Here is a 21,949-nt window from a genome sequence, read left to right as displayed (position 1 = left end):
TATGACTAGTGGGCCACATGTTATAAAAATAAAAACCTATTTGTTTTGCACTATGAAATGCTAGAGAACAATGTTTTCTACTTCTTTCTATATCAATTTTTGTCCAGATATAAAATTGGCTTGAATGAACATTGATATTCATTAAAATTCAAAAGATTAGTGAACATAACATTGTTTCATAGATGTTACTTCTTACAGAGGAAAAATTTATTGTTAATTTTTTGGGGGGTTATTGATCTTGAAAACTTGGGAATTTGAATTTTAAATGGCTTCTAAGAAATATTTGAGATAGTATTCTTTTTTATTATTTTTTGTCAGAGTAACATATAGAGGTGTTACAATTACATTTCTCAGGTAGTGGGTACATTACTTCTTGAACATGGATACACTTGCTCATGTCTATTGAAATGAGATGAAATCAGGATGGCATAACAATAAAAGTTTGCTTTCTTATTTACTTGAGATAAGCTCGTATAGGTAAAATTTTAAGAAAAATATTCTCAGATTTACTGTATTTAAAAGGAAGTACAAAAGCAACTTATTATACTAGCTTAAAATTATTTGTAATGACAGTGTATTTCAAAGTCCTCCATTTATGTCAACTTTCTTTTTCATTAACCTACACTAGTATTCTGCCTTATCAAAGGACAGGTATATTTTTATAATTATAGATGAATTAGTTAGAGGCTTTTCTCTTTCCCATACTCGTATGAAAATATTCAAGGAATGCTACAAGAAATTCAAAACCTTCAGATCCCAGCAATACAAATTTTTTTATCTATGACATAATACACATTTAGGCTTTTATCTGAAAACATGAGACTGAGCAAAATACTTTTTTTAAAAGAAGATTCCATCGGGATATATATTTGGCAACCAGATAGAATGTTTGATGAAATAATACAATTATGTAAAATAATGAAAAAGAATCTTAACAACATTTTAAAGTATACATATTAATTTTATGTAACATGCATTCTATTCTAATTGGTAAAACTCTTTATTTTCCATGATATCAAATGATATTATACACATGTTTTCGTAGTTCTAACTGCTGATTCATGTATTTCATGATGCCTTCATGTATGTAAAGTGTTAATATATTTAAGAAGAAAGCATCTCACTAATGAACTAGTATTCCAATTATGAGAAAATTATGAAATGTTAATATTAAAATAATTTATATTTCAGGATTTTTAAGAACATCGGATGATCATTGTTTTTAAAAAGAGAAAATTTAGCCAGCCACTGGTGGCTTATGCCTGTAATCTTAGCTACTCTGGCAAAGATCTGAGAATCATGGTTCAAAGCCGGCCTAGATATAAAGATATAAGATTCTGGCCTAGTGGTAGGTAGGGTGCTTGCCTAGCATGCACGAAGACCCAAGTTAGATTCCTCGGTACCACATACATAGAAAAAAAGCTGGAAATGATGCTGACACTCAAGTGGTAGAGCTCTAGTCTTGAGAAAGTCCAAGTACAGTGCTCAGGCCCTGAGCTCAAGCCCAGGCAAAAAAAAAAAAAAGATTCTGGTCTCTACTAAGCAGCTCAGAAAAAGTCAGAAGTGCCTACAACAAAGACCTCACATCTAAAATATATCTACAGCTAAAAAAATGAATCTCTCGAAAACAAATCTTCCAAAACCAACCATCCCATTAAAAGTTGGACTAAAGACTTAGACATTTCTCTGCAGAGGAAATAAGAATGGCTTATAGACACATGAAGGAATGCTCCACATCTCTGGCCATAAAAGAAATGCAAACTAAAGCAACTTTGAAATTCATTCCTCCTCACTCTAGTTAGAATGGCCATGATCAAAAAATCTAATAACAGATGCTGGTGGGAATGTGACCAGGAGGGATTGCGACAACACTTTGGGAGGAATGTAAACTAATTCAACCACTATGGAAAGCAGCATGGCCATTCCTCAAAAGACTAAACATAGACCTCCCCTATGATCCAGCAATTTCACTCCTTGGCATTTACCCAAATGTCCAGGAACAAGAGCATACAAAAGCCACTAACCAAATGATATTCACTGCAGCACTATTTACCATGGCAAAGATATGGAACCAACCCAGATGAGCCTCAGTATTATGACTGGATCAAGAAGATGTGGTATTTATATACAATGGAATTCTATGCTGCCATCAGAAAGAATGACATCGCCCCATTTGTAAGGAAAAGGAAAGACTTAGAAAAAAATCATATTAAGTGAAGTAAGCCAGACCCAAAGGAATATAGGATCAATGGTTTCCCTCATTTGTAATAATTAGTCCATACCTAGGAATCTCCAGCAGAGGATGACAGTAGCTCAAAACCTAGGTACATAAGGTCATATAGGATGAAATAAAATGAAAGGATCACCAGGAAACAAGAGCTTTATCGTGTGTGATTGCTGTTCTTAATGTACTATGTTATTTCTCTTCTCTTTTTGTGCCTTTTGGTTAATCTCATGTTGTTACTGTATTTGTTTTTGTTACCTGATATATTGTATATACATTTATTTGTTTATTTGAAATAGGAAAAGGAAGGGGGGAAACAAGATGATTGGGAGGGTTTAAGGGAAGGGAAATGGGGACAAAAACATGAAAAAGGTTATCAAAGTCTGAGAAGTAATGCACCTACTACCTGATGAATGTAACTGTAACCCCTCTATATATTACCCTGACAATAAGAATATAAAATAAAATTTAAAAAGGGAGAAAAATGAAAACAAAAACAAAACAAAAAAGCAAGAAAGGAAGTCAGAAGTGGTGCTATGACTCAAAGACAGAACACTACTAGCCTCGAGCAAAATCAACTCAAGTACAGAATCCAGGCCCTGAGTTCAAGCCCAGATTGTCACTGAAAACAAATCAAAAGGAAAAAAAATTAAGTATATTTTACAAAACTTGAAGATAATCTCTATCTATTTAATAATGTCTCATTTTGTTAGTCATAAGCAAATTTGCCCAGATGAGATCATAGGTAAATTAAATGTATATGAATTCCTTGGAGGTGGGTTATGAAGGGGAGTATATATTTCAGGGAAAGACCAACACTACCTGTTACATAATGGAGGATTCAACAGCCATCTTCTTTTGGGTTCTGGACAACAGTTCACTATTCAGAATAATAGATGTTACAGCTGTTATTAATATGATATTAGACTCCATGGAAAACAGAAGTTTGCCACTAGTTATTAAAAATAAAAGGGAAAATGCTTGCAACCTAGAAAGTGGTGCAATTTATAAGGCATTCAATCATTGGTAAATTCATTCATTTGGTTCAAATGTTATAGACAGGCTGATCCCCATATTTTCTAGAATCTGCTATAGATTAACATGTGACATTGACCACATTCCTACCTTCAACCTTTAAGCCATCTTTCCCTCAGTAACTAAACATTCTTCCATCAGTTCTGCCATAATAGCAAACAAACTGCCCTAATTTATAAAACATGCCCTTTCTTTATATTGATCCTCTAAACACTTCTTATTTCTTACTTTTCTTTAACAGCTAAAAAACTAGATACAAGAGCCTTATTATTTCAGGTTCTCTCCAATATGTTCCAAAGAAGTTTCTCTCACTAGGGTCATAGAGAACTCTATGTTATTAAGCATCTGAATTTTGTACAAGAATTACATATACAAAGATACATCTAATATATAGATAGGCAAAGTGGGGGAATATATGCTTTATATTTAATGTGCATATATGAAAAAGGAACCATATCACTGAAGTTTATGGATAGGGCTTGGAAAAATAGGAAGAATGGTGTATAAATGACATTGATATAATCAAATATATTTCACATTGATTTGCTGAATTAAAGCTCCTTTATATAGTTATAGCTAATTTTAGAGGCTAGGAGTGTGGTTTAGTGAGAGTGCTTGCCTAGCAGGCATGAGGCACTCAGTTCAATTCTTTGTTATTATATAAACATTAAAAATTAATTTTAAAACAGTAAAAACTTGAAAATGTATTTATAAGAAAGAAAAAATATTTGCATAATAGATGATATTTAGAAGAAAATGTCCTACACATATATAGTAATTATATCACCTCTTTGGAATTAAATGGTGTGCTTAGTCTTATGCTTCCAAGAATGGCAATTCATTTCAGCCCAGAGATAAATATTCTAAAAATAAAAATTAATGTACATGTAAAAGCAAAAGTGAAACTTTCTGTACAACCAATTTATTCAGATCATTTTCCATAATCCCATTGTCATACATAATTACAGCTAATTGGCTTATCATTTTACCTACAATCTTACCTATCTATTTTATACTCATGTAAAAGGCATATTGAATTATTTTCATGGGATTATATTGCTAGTACTTTGTCAAAGCCTTTTGGATGTAAATAATTCTGGTTCTAAGCAACCAATTAGTACCACTTATTAATTTCTTAATTCCTTTTGTTGTAAGCTACTTGTTCTTTAATTTTATCCAAATTATTTCTCCAGCATGTCTGTGAGTTTCTCTTTTGGCTCTACTATCTGAAACATTATCATTCTTTTTGATACACTTCTTTTATCCACCACTACTAATTTCTTAACTGTTTCTCATCACCTATGTTAACATTGGACTAAATCTAAAATTCCAAGCCATTTATCTCTTACTTCATTTATTATCAGTTTATCATAAGTTTATATTGACATACGCTATTTACCTCTTCCATGCCAATTCCTCCTGGGAGTACTTTATAGCTTTTTAATGAGAATGGTAAAATTGGAGCAATGTCAACTACTCTGTATCTTTTTATAACAGGTTAAAATTTATCACCAAGCTATGACTCTTAGCCTATTTCAATAAGTATGGTAAATTATAATGATGGGAATTATGATTAACACAATATGTTCACTGTCACACAGGCACTGTGACAAGTGCTTTATAGGTAGCAAGTCATTGGACCCTCCCAACATCCTTAAGAAGTGTGCATTATTAATAATTTCATTTTAAAGATGAGGAAATTCATATAACATGTAATTAAGTCCTTTTCTCAAGCCTCCATTTCAACTAAATGTAGAGTGAAGATTTAAACATAGGCAATCTGATGCCAGAGCTTCCCCTCATTCTCTCTGGATGTCTGAGTCTAATCTGACCACTTCTTAGCTACAAAAATCTATCTAAATCTTTCCATCCATATTTTATGCAACTCAATGATCTTATTACTATTGTGTGCACAATTAGTATGCTAAAGTTTTGTTTCATTACTTTAATGTTATCTTAGAAATGAGCTATTTCATCATCATTTACTCCCTCGATCCTGCTGATTTCAAATGGATTATGCCGTGGGAGTGGCATTAGGACACTGGAGCAATCAACATACTAAAAGTGCTTTGTCATCTCTGGTGCATAATGTCTAAATCAGGGCCTTTTTCCTATAGATGTAACTTTATATATAGGAAGTAGGATGTCACAGTAGAATTTCTAATTTACAAAATGCTTTAAGCTGAAATCTTTAGTCTGTGTATGCATAACCATGTCTTCATCAATTTTAATTTCGTTAAGGAGTGTTCTCAAGGTTGGCCAGGCAGCACTGAATTCCTAGACTCAAGCCATTCTCCTACCTCAGTAGTGAGTTGGCTAATTTTTGATAAGTGAAAAATGAGATTACACACATGTGTAGAATTGATCCAGGATTGTGTGGCTTAAGCTTTAGCTAACTTGGGGTTTTGTAAATGAAAATAATAAAAACTGTGAACATAAGATTAGACAAGGATAGACAGAAGGGCTGCACAAGTATTGAGCTCTGATGTTTATGCATCTTTGGCTGCATACTGCAGCTGTCTCTCTTCACTTCAGTGAATCCCAGAATCATGTTGATTCAACACTTCCCCCATGAGTGAAAGTCCCCATCTGCTCCAGGAACAAAGTTTATCCATAAGCACTAAACATGTTGGGATGTATGGTTCCAAGGCAAGATGAAATTTCTAGAATAGATTTCCTAACATAACCTGGAAATAGATATTATGATTAGGAAAAAATATTTGAATATAAAAAAACTGAGGAGAAACTGGTTTTTATGATGACACAAAAATGAATCATCTGTTTTCCAGAACATACCTTCTTTTAACAATTATTATAAGATCATTAAGTCCTTTTCATCTAGATCTTAAATTCTTAAATAGTTCCTGACATTTTGTTTATTTCTGTATTTTAGATCTTGAAAGTATAAGCACACATTTACATGTACATACATATACAATCACATATATAAACATATTAATATACAGGCAAATACTTCTGAGAAATCAATTTTTATGCTACTTGAATACTTGCATTAAGATTTCATTATTGACATTGTTAATATGTTGATTTATAATCTTACATCTTTGATTTTCTTATTTTGTTAATTGCAGTACTAAAGCAAGTAATAACATAAATAGACAAGAGAGTGCTATCCTTATTGCTGTGTTCAAAGCCAGCCTGTACTTTGATTATAATATTTGTTAAAAGAACTCTTTGACTTAGTATTGTACCAGAATAAATTATCTTGTTTTTCAGGGAGGTATTTCTTTTGTTGTCTTACTTAAGTATGAATTTGTTCCTTAAATTGAGGATATATAATTACACAATAATTTACTATTTGAGAACTGAAAGTAGAATGACCTTGAGTTTTTAATAATTGACAATTACAACTGCAGTAATTTCTCCTTAGAAAATAAAAGCCAATTCAATTTGTGGCTTCTAGTAACATATCTCTGTGGAAACACCTTCCTTCCTGAAGCATGTGGAAAAAAGGAGTTCAATTTTAGAAACTAACTTTATCATGGCTCTAGAAACCGTCCTTGTGAGAGAGAAACATGCCCTTTGTGTAGAGCTCAAAGGTTGAACTTACATCATTTATTCTTTTCCTCTAGAAGCTATCACTTCTTTCTATCATTGCTAAAACATGTGCATTTATTTTTATAAGTGGGCCACAGTTGGTCTGTCAGTATTCCGAGGAAACCAATCTATACTAGTCCTCTTGTCGAATGAAAAATCCACCCCAGATTTCTCCATGATGACCTGAAATTCTTTCCAACGTAAATTTTGTTACACTAGTAAAATCTTAAAATATTATGAGTGGCTCTTTTTTCCTAGCATTTAAGAAGAAACAACTTTGGGGTGAAGAGTTTGGCCTAGCATGCATGCAGACCCTGGTTCATTCCTTGATACCACATATATAGAAAACTGGAAGTGGTGTTGTGGCTCTAGTGGAAGAGCACTATGCTTGAGGAAAGCCCAAGGACAGTAAAAGCCAGAAGTGGTGCTGTGGCTCAAGTGACAAAGCCCAAGGACAGTTCCTAGGCCCTGATTTCAAGCCCCAAGCCTGGCAAAGAAATAAGGAAGGAAGGAAAGAAGGAAGGAAGGAAGGAAGGAAGGAAGGAAGGAAGGAAGGAAGGAAGGAAGGAAGGAGAAAGGAAGGGAAAAGGAAAGAAAAGCAGGCAGGCAGGCAGGCACTGGGTGGTATGCAAGGTATGAAGTGAATTAACAAGCATAAACAACTCAAAGAAGATCTCGAATAGTGCAGTTCAGAAATTCTAAGTCAAAGTTCAACTAAATAACGCCAGAAATAGGTACTTGCAAGAGGCAGACTTAGGTCCAAGGAAGAGAAAAGGAAGAGTGAAGTCAATAATTCATTGTATATATCACAGACTTCAGAAAAATCAGTGAATGGTTAGATCAAGTGGGGATGAGCATATTGAAGGTGGTGACCCAGATCAAGATGCACTGTGTTCATAAGTTTTTTCGTTAAATTGCACATCCTCAATCCATAGCCAACCCAAGTAAGAATAGTGATGCAAAGGGTGGATTGGAAGGGGCAGAAAGGGTCGATTGGGTGAGAATGTTGAAGGAGGTGACAGCGAAGCTGATCAAGAGGCACTTTATTACTAACCTGCTTTGTTGAATAGTAACCCTTTGTACAACTGCTTAAAGAAAATAAAATGTATTTAAAAAGTAAAGATGCAAACCAAAAATTTTAAAAGCTTTGTTATCTACCTATCATAACTCAAACTGTGGAGGAACCATATAGGAGAATGGCTCAGTAATTGGTAGTTCATGGAGCAAGTTGGCTGATTAAGGACATATCATTGTGGCAGTAGGTTATCAGAAATGTCAGCAGAATAGAAACAAAAACATTTTGTCCCCCATGTTATTATAAAAGTGTTTAATGACAAAATGAGAGTATGCTGGTTAATTTGGTGCTAGAATCTAAGGTAAAGCTATTTCTCCAATTTTTTTTCAGGGTTTATATTTTATGGAAAGTGAAATACTTGCTTTAGTCATATAGTTTCTATTTATTAGATGAAAAGAAATTTTTAATTGAATTATGTTAATAGTTAACTATTAACATAATAGTTAATAGTTAAAAGTTATTTACTGCACAAAAAGTATGACATCTACCTGAGGACATTTAATCAAGCTGTCCCATATGTAACAAATGGATTTAATGGAAAAATCCATCATTTTTTATATCATTTACTTTTAATTTCTTCTTGCATAATATTTTACTAATCAAATAAGCATATACAGCATATACCCCAGTTTAAACAGCTCAATATGGTAGATGTCAAAATATACAAAGGCTTCTGGACAGATAACAAATCCATGAAGCTGTGATTATGTTCTTTTTAATGTTTAATTGCAGAGGGAAAACTGATCCACTTGGCTATAATCTACTCGCTTCATTCTTAATAAATTACTTGGGAATTATCTCATTATTAGTAGGAATACATATTACCAGAGTTTCTCACTTATCAATTACTGCTCTTAACTAGCATTGCACTGAAATTAAGAATACATATATTTGACTTTGTGATATTGCTTATACTTACTGAAGCATGCTGTTTTATGTTCCATTTAGCAATAACAATTGAGGCTCATGACACTTATGAGATGTTAGTGCTCAAAAGGGAGGACTTAATATAGAAAGATGGGGCCGGGAGTTTGGCCTAGTGGTTAAAGTGCTTGCCTAGCATGCACGAAGACCTGGGTTCAATTCCTCGATACCACATACAGAAAAAAGCAGGAAGTGGTACTAAGGCTCAAGTGGTAGAGCTCTAGCCTTGAGAAAGTTCAAGGATAGTGCTCAGGCCCTGAGCTCAAGCCCAGAACTGGCAAAAAAAAAAAAAGAAAGATTGCATTGAACAATTAGTCAATATAAACTACAAAATGTTCGGTAACAGTTTATACTCTTTGAAAGAGGTTGTCTGCAATATATTTGTTGGAATATATCATATGCCAATATATTTAAATATATTTTGATTGAATGAGTGTGCATTTGTATGTTCTAGAGACAGACAGTATCACAGATATAAGCCTTTTACAAAAGAACACATAGAAGATACAATCATAAAAATAATGATATAACAAATAAAACTGTAAACAAGTAATTCAGTAAGGAAAATTTTGTCTATGAAAAATTTGAGGGAAGGTAATTTGTCATATTTTATTTTATTTTTATTTTTTTGCCGGTCCTTGGACTTTCTCAAGGCTAGAGCTCTACCACTTGAGCCTCAGCACCACTTCTGGCTTTTTTCTATGTATGTGGTACCGAGGAATCGAACCCGGGTCTTTGTGCATGCTAGGCAAGCACTCAACCACTAGGCCAAATTCCCGGCCCCTAATTTGTCATATTTTAATAGAAATTATGATTAGACAGATAAAGTCAGTCATATGACCTAAGGAAATTTATGCTTAACATATATACCTGTATTTAAATTTCGCATTAAATATAAAAACTGAAAGAAACAAACTCATTAATAACGTTGTGTCATTTAAGGAGGGTTGTGCCTATACTTTACTATTTAAGAAAAAAAATAATGAACTAGAATGGAGAAAGGGAGTTTTTTGTGTGTCAATCTTGGGCTTAAACTCAGAGCCTTGGCACTGCCTTTGAGTTTCTTTTGCCAAAGCTATCACTCTACCATGTAAGCCACAACACCACTTTCAGGTTTGTCTATTTATGTGGTACTGAAGAATTGAACCCAGTGCTTCATGCATGTTAGGCAAGCACTCTTTCACTGTGCCACACTTCCAATCCTGCGAGAGGGACTTTTATGAGAATAAAAAAATGCAAATAACTAAGAAAGCAAAGAAAAACAGTTATATTTTATTAAAACATAATAAAGAGTTTTATAATTAGAATAGTGAGATTTTGAAGTAAGAAGAAACACCGAAACAAGCATAAAGAGAATGCATAAGAAGAAATAAAAGAACAAAAGCAATTTTTTTTCTGTAATAGTGGCATCTCAAGTTATTGTACTCATGCTAAAATGTGTTTCTGAATAAGTGGTGAGTCCTTTGGGAGAAGGCACAATTAGACCCACCATATAAAAAATTCCATTCTTAAGTGATCAATATTAGCATCAATAATGGTAAAAATGGAAAGCCTATGACATTTGTTATGGTCCACTGGCAACACTTTATCACCTATGGTGTTACTAGTAAAAGTATTTATTCAAATCTAATGATGTGGAAACATCAGATGTTTTATATATTTATTTATTTGTTTAATGTTATATATTCAATATTTACATTCTGTAATGGGACAATCTCATTAGAATATCCCTGGACAAAGTGTTCTTCTTCAGAAACCACCACAGCTAGTTTTGAAAAATGAGAATGACTGCAATGAGAAGGGGAAGATATCATATCCTTCAAAATGATTCCAATCTATCTCTGGGGTAAATTTCCTAATACCTTACTTCTGTGATGTAGAAAAGAGAATAAAATATGCTGGAAGATCAAAAGAGTGAGCAGTTCAATGTCTTTGAGAAATTACAATTTTCCTTAACAGAGGCAATATGACTTTAAGTTCACTATGAAAAAGTATATTTATGGTCTTATGAAAGCTGTGCAGGGCTGGAGACTTGCCCAGCAAAGTCCACTTTTGCCAAGAAGTAATACAAAATAATTAGAGAGGGAGGAAGAGGAGAAGGAGAAGAAAGAGGAATAAAGTACAAGAAAGGCTCTAGAATACAATGTGTTCTAGATTCTTGCAAAGAAATGAGAAATCTTGGTAGCAGAAGGAACTGAGATTATTTACATTGTTGGAGAGTTGAAGATGATATTGGGACTAAGAAGAGAGCTTGGGATGATGTTAAGCTAGATTTTGTGTTACTCATACATTTTCTGATTAGAAACGAGCAACCAATGAGAAGAATGTATTTTAGGATCAAGATTATTGTGTAGATGCGATATGCTAGATGTGATAACTTAAGGATTTGTTGACTATAATGGCAGTCTTCCCCTTATGATGTCAACTTCAAAGTTATTGCCTTAAATGTGAGTTGCCTATTCTAGATTCCAGGTCTATTGAGAAAATATTCAGTACTATCTTCATTATCAATTGTTAGAGTTTTAACTGTATGAATGGCAGTAGTACTTTTGTTGTAATGCCATTTTAAATAGAGTTTGTACCATTTTAAATAGAGTACCTACAATAAGCGTATTTATGCTTGATAATCAATTGTTCAGGACTTTCAATAGCAAAAAGAGTTGTATCCAGCAGTTATACAGAAGAAACAACCTTATAGATTCGTGATCTGAAACAACAAATATAACTCATACTTGAATAGTGTTTTCTTACTTTAGGCAAGAGTTCAGTTGAATTTTATTTGTCAACTTCAAGCACCTTTTTTGCAATAGGAAGGACATAAAATTACATTCACAGTTCTCTAGATCTTTTTATGTCCTTAAAAAGGATTCTTATTAACTATTGTTTTCACTGGAGGAATTCCAGGGATTTTAATAGCCCATGGAAAATTGAAGTATTTAATAAAGAAATATGCTGGAGTTTGTAGCCTTATAATATACAGTCTTGACAGCAAATATGTTGCTGAGGTCTCAGTCCTAGGATTAAATAAGATAGTACTTACAATACATAGCATATAATGCCTGTTATTTAATTAGGAGACAAAGAAATGATAAGTATTTCCTATCAATTCTTTATCATCAGGATTGACACTTATACAAAAATAGCCTAAACTTTATTAAGATTTCCATTCTTTAGCAATCAAACAGACCAAAACGGGGAATGGAAGGAGAGGCATCCCCTTTTGATTAGAAAGTCAGATAGACATTGAAGAGCAGAAGAGGAGTCATGATCTCTGTAGGCAGATAGGATATAGAATATAACACTCTAACCTTTTTATTAATTACAATAAAAAATTTAAAAAAAGATTAAAAAAGAAGAATATAACACTCTAGATTCTTCCTGTATAAAATTACTAAATAAAAATTAAATATAGGAAGCAGGAATAGTTAACCTATGACATCCAGAAGGAGCCAGAAGAACTGGTTCAAAGACAGTAAAGGACTGAAAAGGAAAGGTTATCACCCTAATGCTCGAAGCTATACTGCACCAACAAAGATGTTTTTAAGTCTGGGTGATCTGAACTGCAGATCTATCACTGAAACGGAATTGAAGTTGTAAATAAAGTGGAATCCTGGTCACAGGAACTATATGTAAAGAGAAGTGATTAGAGCCACACCAAGGGTTAGAATTCTGCCTAAGGCAAGATAACCCAGATAATTTTAGAGACTGTCATATGTATAGTTTATTATATAAGGCATCACAAGATAGCAATGGCGTAATAATAAGATACACTTATGTAATTCCTTTATAATTTCATTTATTGCCCTTATAAGTTTTGAAATTTTCCTCTAAGCAGAAGCATTGAGAATTTGCACACAGCTCCTGAATTCCAGGATATGAAGGATTGGCTTCCCAGGCACAGTTATTGCTCCCGTGTGTTCAAACAGAATCACTTACTTACCACTAAGGGGAATTCATTTGAATAGAATGCATTTATACTTACTTTTGCATTTTTAGTTTCCATTTAATTTATTTACTCAGTATCAGTAATGGGCCTTGAATTCAAGGATTGGGCCCTGTCCCTGAGTTTTTTTCACTTAAGTCTAGTGCTCCATCACTTTGAGCTACATTTCAGCTTCTAATTCTCTGGTGTCAAGTTGGAAATAGTCTTATAGACTTTCCTTCCAGGCTAGCTTTGAAATGTGATTCTCAGATCTCAGCCTCCTGATTACCTAGGACTATAGATGTGAGCCACTGACAACCAACTTACTTTTAAATATTTAATTATTTATTTAGTAGTAATATAAAGGAGTTAACAAAACAGTTTACAAATATATCATGATCAGTTTCACTTCTTTCAAATTTCTCATCCATCAATTTCTTTGATCACTCTTCTTATTTTTGTAGGACATACATTAATTTTTTGACTGCATTCACGCTCTCCTCTCCTCTTCATTTATCTGCATTGTTCCACTTGACCTCACCAAACCCCATTCAAGGACCCACTTCCTAGTCTTTATTATGTTGAATTTGATTTTGACATTTTTATGAACTCTTTCTTTAATCTACCATATTTCAGTGAATACATTTTCTTTGATAATTACTTTTTAAATGTTCTTTCTCTGGACCTATTTGTTTTCCTGACTCTGGATAACTGGAAAATAAAATCAACTGAAGATGTGGAAGAAAATGCAGAAAAAAATCATTTCTACACTTCTAATAATCCAGATAATCATAATGGAGAGATAAATTGGAGATTTGATCAGATATACAATAGTCTTCCTTATCATGAAATTTTCATTTATTTTATTCCATGAAATATTTTTGTCATTTTCCACAGGTAAATTATATAAAACTTAACATCTTTTCCACTTTTAAAGAATCTCTGAGTATATTCGATCACACAGATTTACTATGAAACAGCACACTAAGTAAAGGTATTTGGGTTTATGGAAGTTAAGAGATTGGGGAAGATACTTTAATAATATTGTGTGGGATTATATAACAATGAGAAATAATTTATTCCAGTTCCACTTCCTGCTCCCTGGAGCACAGCAGTCTCCTACATGAAATCTCTTTAACATTATTTCAAACAAAATCCAAGAAGTGAGTAGGTTGTAGAATCACATTTCTTCCAGTTACCTGCCAAGTATGTCTCTACTGATAACTAGAAAAACAAAAGAAGAAATGAATGGATCTGATAGCAAATAACTCAAGAAAGTAATTAACATTTACCTAGATCTTACAATGAAGGTGTCTTGGAAATTCTTTTTAGTGTGTGATTTTTTTTTGAAATTTACATTTCTCAAATAGTTATGGCATGCTAACTTCATTTTGGAAAACATCATATTGTATAATACAGAAAGCAATCTATAGTAAATCCTGCATAGCTGAGTTCAGTATTTCACTGGAAACCCCAGGCGGTTCAATGTTCAGGAAAGACTACTTTTCTGTTGTCCAAGTTTATTTTACAGGTAGGTATTGGAACATGATTAAAAAAAACCTCTCCATGGATATGAATGTTGATCGGAAAGACAAATCACATATAATTCTGAAGTTCTCGTGCTCTTAAAAATAAATATAGGAATGTCTTGCAATACAATTCTTTTATTTTAATTGCTATAATTAATCATCTCTCATTGAAGCAGTAAAAGATAACCACTGGCTCACTTAGCAGCAATCCAGTAAGTCATGTAAACCACGGTGTTTGACAGCCTCTGTCTGAAGTCCTTCATAGAATGTTTCTAACTAAACCGCTGTGTAATTATGGATCCTTTGTGATTTCATATTCTTATCCAGTCAATTTATTTTTCTTTCATGTGGCATGTTGTGTTCAGTAGCTCATCTGAAAACATCAATATGCTTTGAAAGGGATAAAATCAAGTTGTAACAGTTGCTGTTCCTATAATGTGTATATAGCCAAGGGGAAAAATGGTAAATAAATGTACTGTCCCTCAATATTTCACATTCAAGGCATTCTCACCAAAGTAGAGCAGCTGGTTTTTTTTCATGTATTTAAAAATCTAGAGTCAAGAGATCTTGACAGGAGAGATAGTAAATAGAGATCTTTCTGATTCCTCAGGGCTTTACAGGAACTAGCATATAATTTACAAAATATAGTATCTCCTGCACAGGATTCAGGAATGGTAGGCAAGGCTAACGACTGAACTACAGACTGACCCTGAAAAGTGGACTTCTATGTTCACTTTAATAAAATATTAAAGAAAATGGCAGTTCCTTTATTCTATATAAAGATAAATACTTGAATAAAAGATTCAGGCACTGTTTTATTTCTCATTAGAGATAGAAAAATAGGTTAATATTTTTCTTTACCCACACAATTTAACTTTTGATTCAATATATAGAATAGTATAAGGGAAAATTTACTGTCATTGAATAATACATTGTTTTATTTTTGTTACCTTTTTTTGTTGTGATTGTACAAAATATTTACTAGCTATGTGTCTTGAACTTGTTTTCTATGAAAGAAGGCTTTAGTTAATGCATGTGGAATGACTTGCAGTTGAGCTATTTGATTAGAATTTTCCCTGTGGTGTGTAGACCAAGCAATGTTTAGCATATACTTGGATAAGACTTTTGAGGTTACCCACTTTAATCTTATTGTATAATAAACATAAAGATGGTGATAATTATTGTACTAGTAAGATGAGAGAAAAACACAAATCCCATCTATTTAAGTATGTAACAAAATTTTTCCATAGCTACTACTTTCATTTGCTTTGCATTATGTATGCAAATGATTGGTGAATCTACTGAGTAAGGACAACAGACAATATCTTTACTATTGCTTGGACATACAAAAAATGTATTTTATTCATGTATCCTAAAATGAATGATTGTTTTATTTTGTATGTTTGAAATGAGAAATATTTGTAGAAAGTGCTTAAGTCACTGTCTTCCAATGTCAGTATTAGCTAGACAATATCCCTATTTGCATACATGTTGTCCTAAGGGATTATTTAATTACTTGCTCTCCTTCCACTATCTTTGCTAAGTTTAATTGCCATTCAATGGAACTTTACAAGGATGATGCTAGGATATAGTATTAGAACCAAAAGTTAAGCCTAAAAATAAAGATATGGATGAGCTGCAGAAATTATAATTCATAAGATGAAATATAATTTATTTTTGGAGAAATTACTAGAATTCTGCAATTTTTCTTTTTTCTTTTCTTTTCTTTCTTTTTTCACTAATTGTCAGCCAAGAAATTTTTATCAGCTTGCTTCTTGTATCAGTCAGACACTTGAGGTTCTGCTATTACCAAGGATCTCATCAGAAACATAGCATGTTCAGCACATTATGGAGCAACATACCCAGAAGCACATTTTAACAAGATCCCTATGTAATTCATTTCACCAGAAAATCTAAGAAGCATTATTTGTGAAATTCATAAAAAAAGTTTGTAGTACCAAAGGTGATATCCATATGATCAAACTTGTACCTATTGTTGAGCTAAACATTTCTCTCTCATGTTTTATGTAGTGCAAGGGAGAACTGGAGATGGACTTTCAGAACCAGTGAAAGGAACTATGAATGAACCAGAACCTGATATGGCATTCATAATGTAAACACGACAATATTCATAGAATCTACGTCCAAATTAGTTTAGTTGCTAGTAGTTTCAAGAAAACATTGGGTTTTAGTTCATCCAAGAAAACTATTTTTCTTTTTCTACATGAAAATTCATGGTGTCTCTCATTATGCATCACTGATGAAATATAATAAGTATCAGATTATTGTATCACATTCCATTAGAAAATGTGGGAAATATATATTCTTATTAATATGTATCTATTCATGTTTGATAACTACAGAAGCTGACACAGAGTTTGTAATATAGAAAGTATTTAACTTATAAATATCCCATTATTTTATTAGTGTTAAAATCTGTTTTAATGAAAGATTTTTTCCTAACTTTATTAAGATTCTATAACTAGCTGCTTTGATACCTATAAACATTATGAATGGTTAACATAATGAAGTTAACTTTAAAAATCCAGTGGTGAAAAGAGTTAAAGATCACTTTTAGTATGATTCAACTATACCATGCATTAATAATAGCTATAGTCACTCTAATATTCCTCAGATCACTACATTATTCCTAATTTGTAGTTGAAATTTTGATCAATGGTTGCTTGTATAGAAAGAATAAACATACTAGTCACCCTTAGTTTTTATGTGTGTGGAAGTTTTATGTAACTGGAAACTTTCTGTAACCACAGTAGCTGCTTTAGAAGTTCATTATGAGCATTATAATTTAATACATTATATATTTCAATATAAATTATATTTAAATATGAATTATGAATAGTTAATTCATTCCTTATGTTTGTCATATGAAAGCCATACAATATTCATATTTGTCAGTGGATTTGTAACTACAAAAATAAAGTTACTAAAAATAGTTCAAGTTGCAGGATCTTAATGTATGATTGAACTTCATATTTTTGTCACACTGGATTTGGAGTCAGAGTCTTGAGCTTGCTAGAGAGACACTCTGCCACTTAAATCTTGCTCTAAATCCTTTTTGTTTTTAGCTAATTATTTGTTTAGACCTTAGTTCTTCAGTCTATACTTCCTTCATACTTGGGATTACAAGTGCATTCCATCACTTTAGTTGTTTGTTGAGACATAGTTTCAGCAAAATATAGTCCTCCTGATATCTACTTCCTGAATACGTGGGTTTAATCACTATGCTTCATCTTAGTTTGGCATTTTAAATAAGATATCTAAATCCACATCTCTAAAGGAAATTATCCTTATTTAGTGGTGCTGGATACTCTTTATTTACTGTAAATTTTGGGTTAAGGTTTTGCTTTGTACTGTTAAAGTGCTGTCACTCTATTTTCCTAAATTTGCTTCTTAATGGCTGAGGATAAATATCTTTGTTATAGTTTGAGCATGGCATGTAGAAAGTGAAGGGAATTTTTGTAACCCTTTTATTAAATACAATAAAAAATTTAAAAAAAAAACCAAAATGATACAATCAAAGACAAAAACTCTAGCGGCCGCTTCTAACCTGTCAAACAAAGAACGTCCGAAAGGACTCCAAAAAAGTCCGAAAGGACTCCAAATGTAGATGGCAACCAAATTACCAAACAAAGAATGTCCGGGCTTCCCCAGACTCCAAACTCACCTGGGCATCCCCCAGCATTGTGGCCTGCAACTTCCCGGACACATCTGTCAGTCGCAGTCGGAGAGAGCTCACGCGTCTCTCCAACAGCCATAGCCAGCTACCAAAACCAAATGCGATCGCCCAAAAAACAAAATAGGAAAGAAAGGCGCCATACTTACCCCGAGAGAAGCCTGTTGAAGTCCCCGGGCAGCAGGGCAAATCTCGGGTCGAGAAGCTCTCCACACAAATGAAGACTCCAAGAGACCTTCTCTCATGCAAAAAGCAAGGGCATTTATTCACCAAGCATGCATGGGGCTCACTGAACACACAGGAACAGAGAGCCCGGAACACAAAGCAGGCAGGGTTTTTATAGTACTTTACAAACAACAAAGTTCATACAGAGTTGAAGGGGGCTGGATCATTATCTACACACATCATCTGCACAAACAACTGTTTTCCGGAACTCTGAGTAAATTTCCTAATCGATCATTTCTCGAAATTCTGCCTGTTTTCCAGTTTTTAAATCTTTAATCTAAACTGCCTAATTTTCAGTTAAAAAAAAAAGAAAGTGAAGGGAATTTTTTTATTAAAGAATTTACTAACATTGATTTTTACATCACATTTCAAATGACATGTTTAACAAATGAGTGTTCAAGAAGGGAATCTCTATACACAATCACTGACACTTAGTTTTCAGAACATAATTAAAATTAGGCTAAGGGTTTGTATACCGTAGATACGTATTAATTTATGTAATAAAACATTATGTCTATAGAGTCACAGATTTTATGTCTTTGTAGTTGTGTTTATATTTCCAATACCATGTCCATAGCATTGGGTATGCAAATATTGAGTCCTTGCTCTTGTACTGTTTGGATCTAATAGCCACATATTAAGGATACCATGTGCCTTTTGTTCCTTTGACTCATCTCACTCAACATCCGCTCTGGATTCATGCACTTCCCTGCAAATGCCATTATTTTATCTTGTCTGTTGGCTATGTAGAATTCCTTTGTGTATACATACCACATTTTCTGTATCCATTCATCTGCAGTAGAGCATCTGGATTGTTTCCATTGCCTGGCTATTGTGAATAGTGCAGAGATGAACATAGCTGAGCAGGTGTCCTTATCGTATCTTGGGTTATGATGTTCAGGGTAGATGCCCAGAAGTAGTATGGCAGGATCGTAGGGAAGGTCAATTTTCAGTTCTTTAGGAAACCTCCACACTGCTTTCCAGAGTGCCAGAACTAGTTTACAATCCCACCAGCAATGCAGTAGGGTTCCTTTTTCTCCACAACCACGCCAGCAACTATCATTGTTTGAGGGCAATTTTTATTTTGGTTTTGTTGAGGCAGGATAGGAGATTTGAAGAAAATGGTGGATAGAACACTTCTCATTTACCAAGATGGCTTTTGCAGCTCGTTTAATGATGAACTGCCTGGAAAAACAACTCACAAAATGATGAAACACACACACACACACACACACACACACACACACACACACACACCAATCATTTGAATTGTGCCACCGGGATGGAATGAGATAGCTTCCTAACCCCTATATTTTTATTTCCTTGCATGCATAGTATCTTTTCTATTGTGAAACTAACTGAATATTTTTCAAACAAATTCAAGATGAAAAAAATATTATAGTTGAGATATTTTTACATTTTTTTATCTGACTGTATTGCAGGAGACTGCAGAGTAGTTTATATTTTACTGTTTTCACAAAGATATCAAAAGGCACACAGCAGTTTTACTATACCATTTTAGTCTCCCACATTGGATTTTTTTCTAGTCATGGTGTAAGAAGCTAATTTTGACAACATTGTATTGTGTAATATATTAGGCCTTCCTGTACAATAGGAGGTATTTGCTTAATTTTATGTTATGGAACTATTTTCATTCTCCAGCTCTTTATAATGGTTAATATTAAAATAGTTTAAGGTGAAGGAACTTGCATTTCTGCTACAGATACCTTTGGCATTTTTTAAATCTATAATCATGACTACTTAAAATTGCAAAACACAAATGTCAAAGTGTTGACCAGGGAGTTGCATATTAAATTTCAGATATTCACCTAGAAGTTCACACATATTTTATTCAAATCTATTTTCTTGGATTGATTGACAGAAAACAAAAATCTGTACTCTTTTCATGTAATGAAATTAAAAGACTTTCTCAAAACATATTATTGTAAAATGAGTGACAATTGTGCGTCGGTTCATAACAGCTCTGTAAGCTCCTAAGGCCAGCAACAGTATGGAATTCCAGGCTCCCAGCTTAATCTAGTAAATTGCATCTTCATTTTCACAAATCTTTTGTGGTTTTTGCATACATGGATATTTGACATGCATTTATGGATCTCTAGGAAATTAAAAATCATAATATATTCATGCCTAATTATAAATTATACTATATATATATATATGTATTAGGGCCGGGCTCCTTACCTTGCCTTGAAAGTGGATATGGCTTAAAGAATACAAGTCATACATGATTTGATTTCAGAAGAGAAAAATAATATTAAGTTTTACATACCTCAAACATCAAACCAAGGTAGAATCTATGGCCACTTATGCTATTATAATTTTTGATTTTTGTTATTTTTTTCTAAATCAATAATAAAATTTTCATCCATTAATTAAATTCAACTTTCCATGTTGTACCTGATCTTATATTATTTTCTCCATCTCAATGTGAAAGTTAGCTGTTTAATATTTTTCTTAAGCTTGTGGAAATCATGCTGCTTTGTTCACTGCAGGGGCTAAAATAAAATATTAGTAATTATGCATATTTAATTTTCAAAAGGCCAAGTGATTACTTGCAGTGCTTATTGAGAGGGAAATTATTTCACATATTCATAAAACATCTCCTGGATAAGGGGCTTTGAAGTTTGAAGTTGTATTATTATGGATACCTCTTCTTGTGGTCTTGGGGAAGAAAAGTTGATCAATAACATCACTCTTCTTTTTTCTTCTTCTCCAGATGCAAGACAAAAGTCTACCCAGATGAACTTCCAAACACAAGTGTAGTCATTGTGTTTCACAATGAAGCATGGAGCACTCTCCTGAGAACCGTATACAGTGTTATAAATCGCTCCCCACACTCCCTCCTCTCTGAGGTCATCTTGGTAGATGATGCAAGTGAAAGAGGTATCCATGGTTTTGTGTGTGTTTATGTATGTGTGTGTGTGTGTGTGTGTTTTAATTAGAAAATTTTCTGTTATTAAGCAATGTAGCAATAAAACGGCCTGTAAACTGTTTTGTAGGCAGTCAACCACTTAGCAAATTTTGATTACTATCCTGTGTCATTATCTAGTCAAGGAAGAAATAAACAATTTTTTTTATTCTTATTCCTATCTTTATTAACCTAAGAAATCAGCTAAAATGCATTTCTATGTGTGATATTCCCTCTGCCTTTAATTGGTCTCAATAATAACTTGTATGACTGGATATATAGCATTCTTCATTTAAAAATCTCTATTGTCTGTTATGCAAAAAATTATTACGAGTTGGCACCACTTCTGTTTTTTTCCCCTCAGAATTATCTTTCTGTCTTAGAGCAGTTTCAATTTTTTTTTGATGAACTCCTATTTACATTACAGATTTTCTTAAACTGACACTGGAGAATTATGTGAAAAATTTAGAAGTGCCAGTAAAAATTATCAGGATGGAAGAGCGCTCTGGCTTAATACGTGCTCGCCTACGTGGAGCAGCTGCTTCCAAAGGGCAGGTCATCACTTTTCTGGATGCTCACTGTGAGTGCACGCTAGGTTGGCTGGAGCCCTTGCTGGCAAGAATAAAGGAAGACAGGTAAGGATTCATGGGTAAAGTCTGCATGGGTTATGACTTGACCTGTAAGGTAACCTAAAGCTACTCGTCAGAATTTCTTGGCTAAGCTCTTATTTTCAGAAGTTTATTTCAAATGATTTTATTTCAAAAAGCAGAGACATTCCCTTGAGTTCACCTAAAACAATGACATTTTTATTGAGCACAGGCATTTCACAAAGAA

The 21,949-nt window shown here is 33.3% G+C and overlaps 1 protein-coding gene across 4 annotated transcripts in view; it reads left to right on the top strand.

The window, feature by feature from the left end:
• Galnt13 (polypeptide N-acetylgalactosaminyltransferase 13) overlaps positions 1–21,949 on the top strand; it is a 497,787-nt gene that overhangs the window by 293,655 nt on the left and 182,183 nt on the right. For all 4 annotated transcript variants that reach the window (XM_090342814.1, XM_090342813.1, XM_090342815.1 and 1 more), the window contains 2 exons: positions 20,924–21,090; positions 21,543–21,750. In XM_090342814.1, the coding sequence (XP_090198940.1) occupies positions 20,924–21,090; positions 21,543–21,750 (375 nt within the window). The remainder of the gene's footprint in view (positions 1–20,923; positions 21,091–21,542; positions 21,751–21,949) is intronic.

This window comes from Megascapheus bottae, chromosome 12, assembly GCF_031878675.1.
Source record: "Megascapheus bottae isolate mThoBot1 chromosome 12, mThoBot2.hap1, whole genome shotgun sequence".
NCBI classification, from domain to species: domain Eukaryota; kingdom Metazoa; phylum Chordata; class Mammalia; order Rodentia; family Geomyidae; genus Megascapheus; species Megascapheus bottae.
The sequence above is the reverse complement of the archived record's forward strand: the minus strand, read 5'-3'. Positions and strand labels throughout refer to the sequence as shown.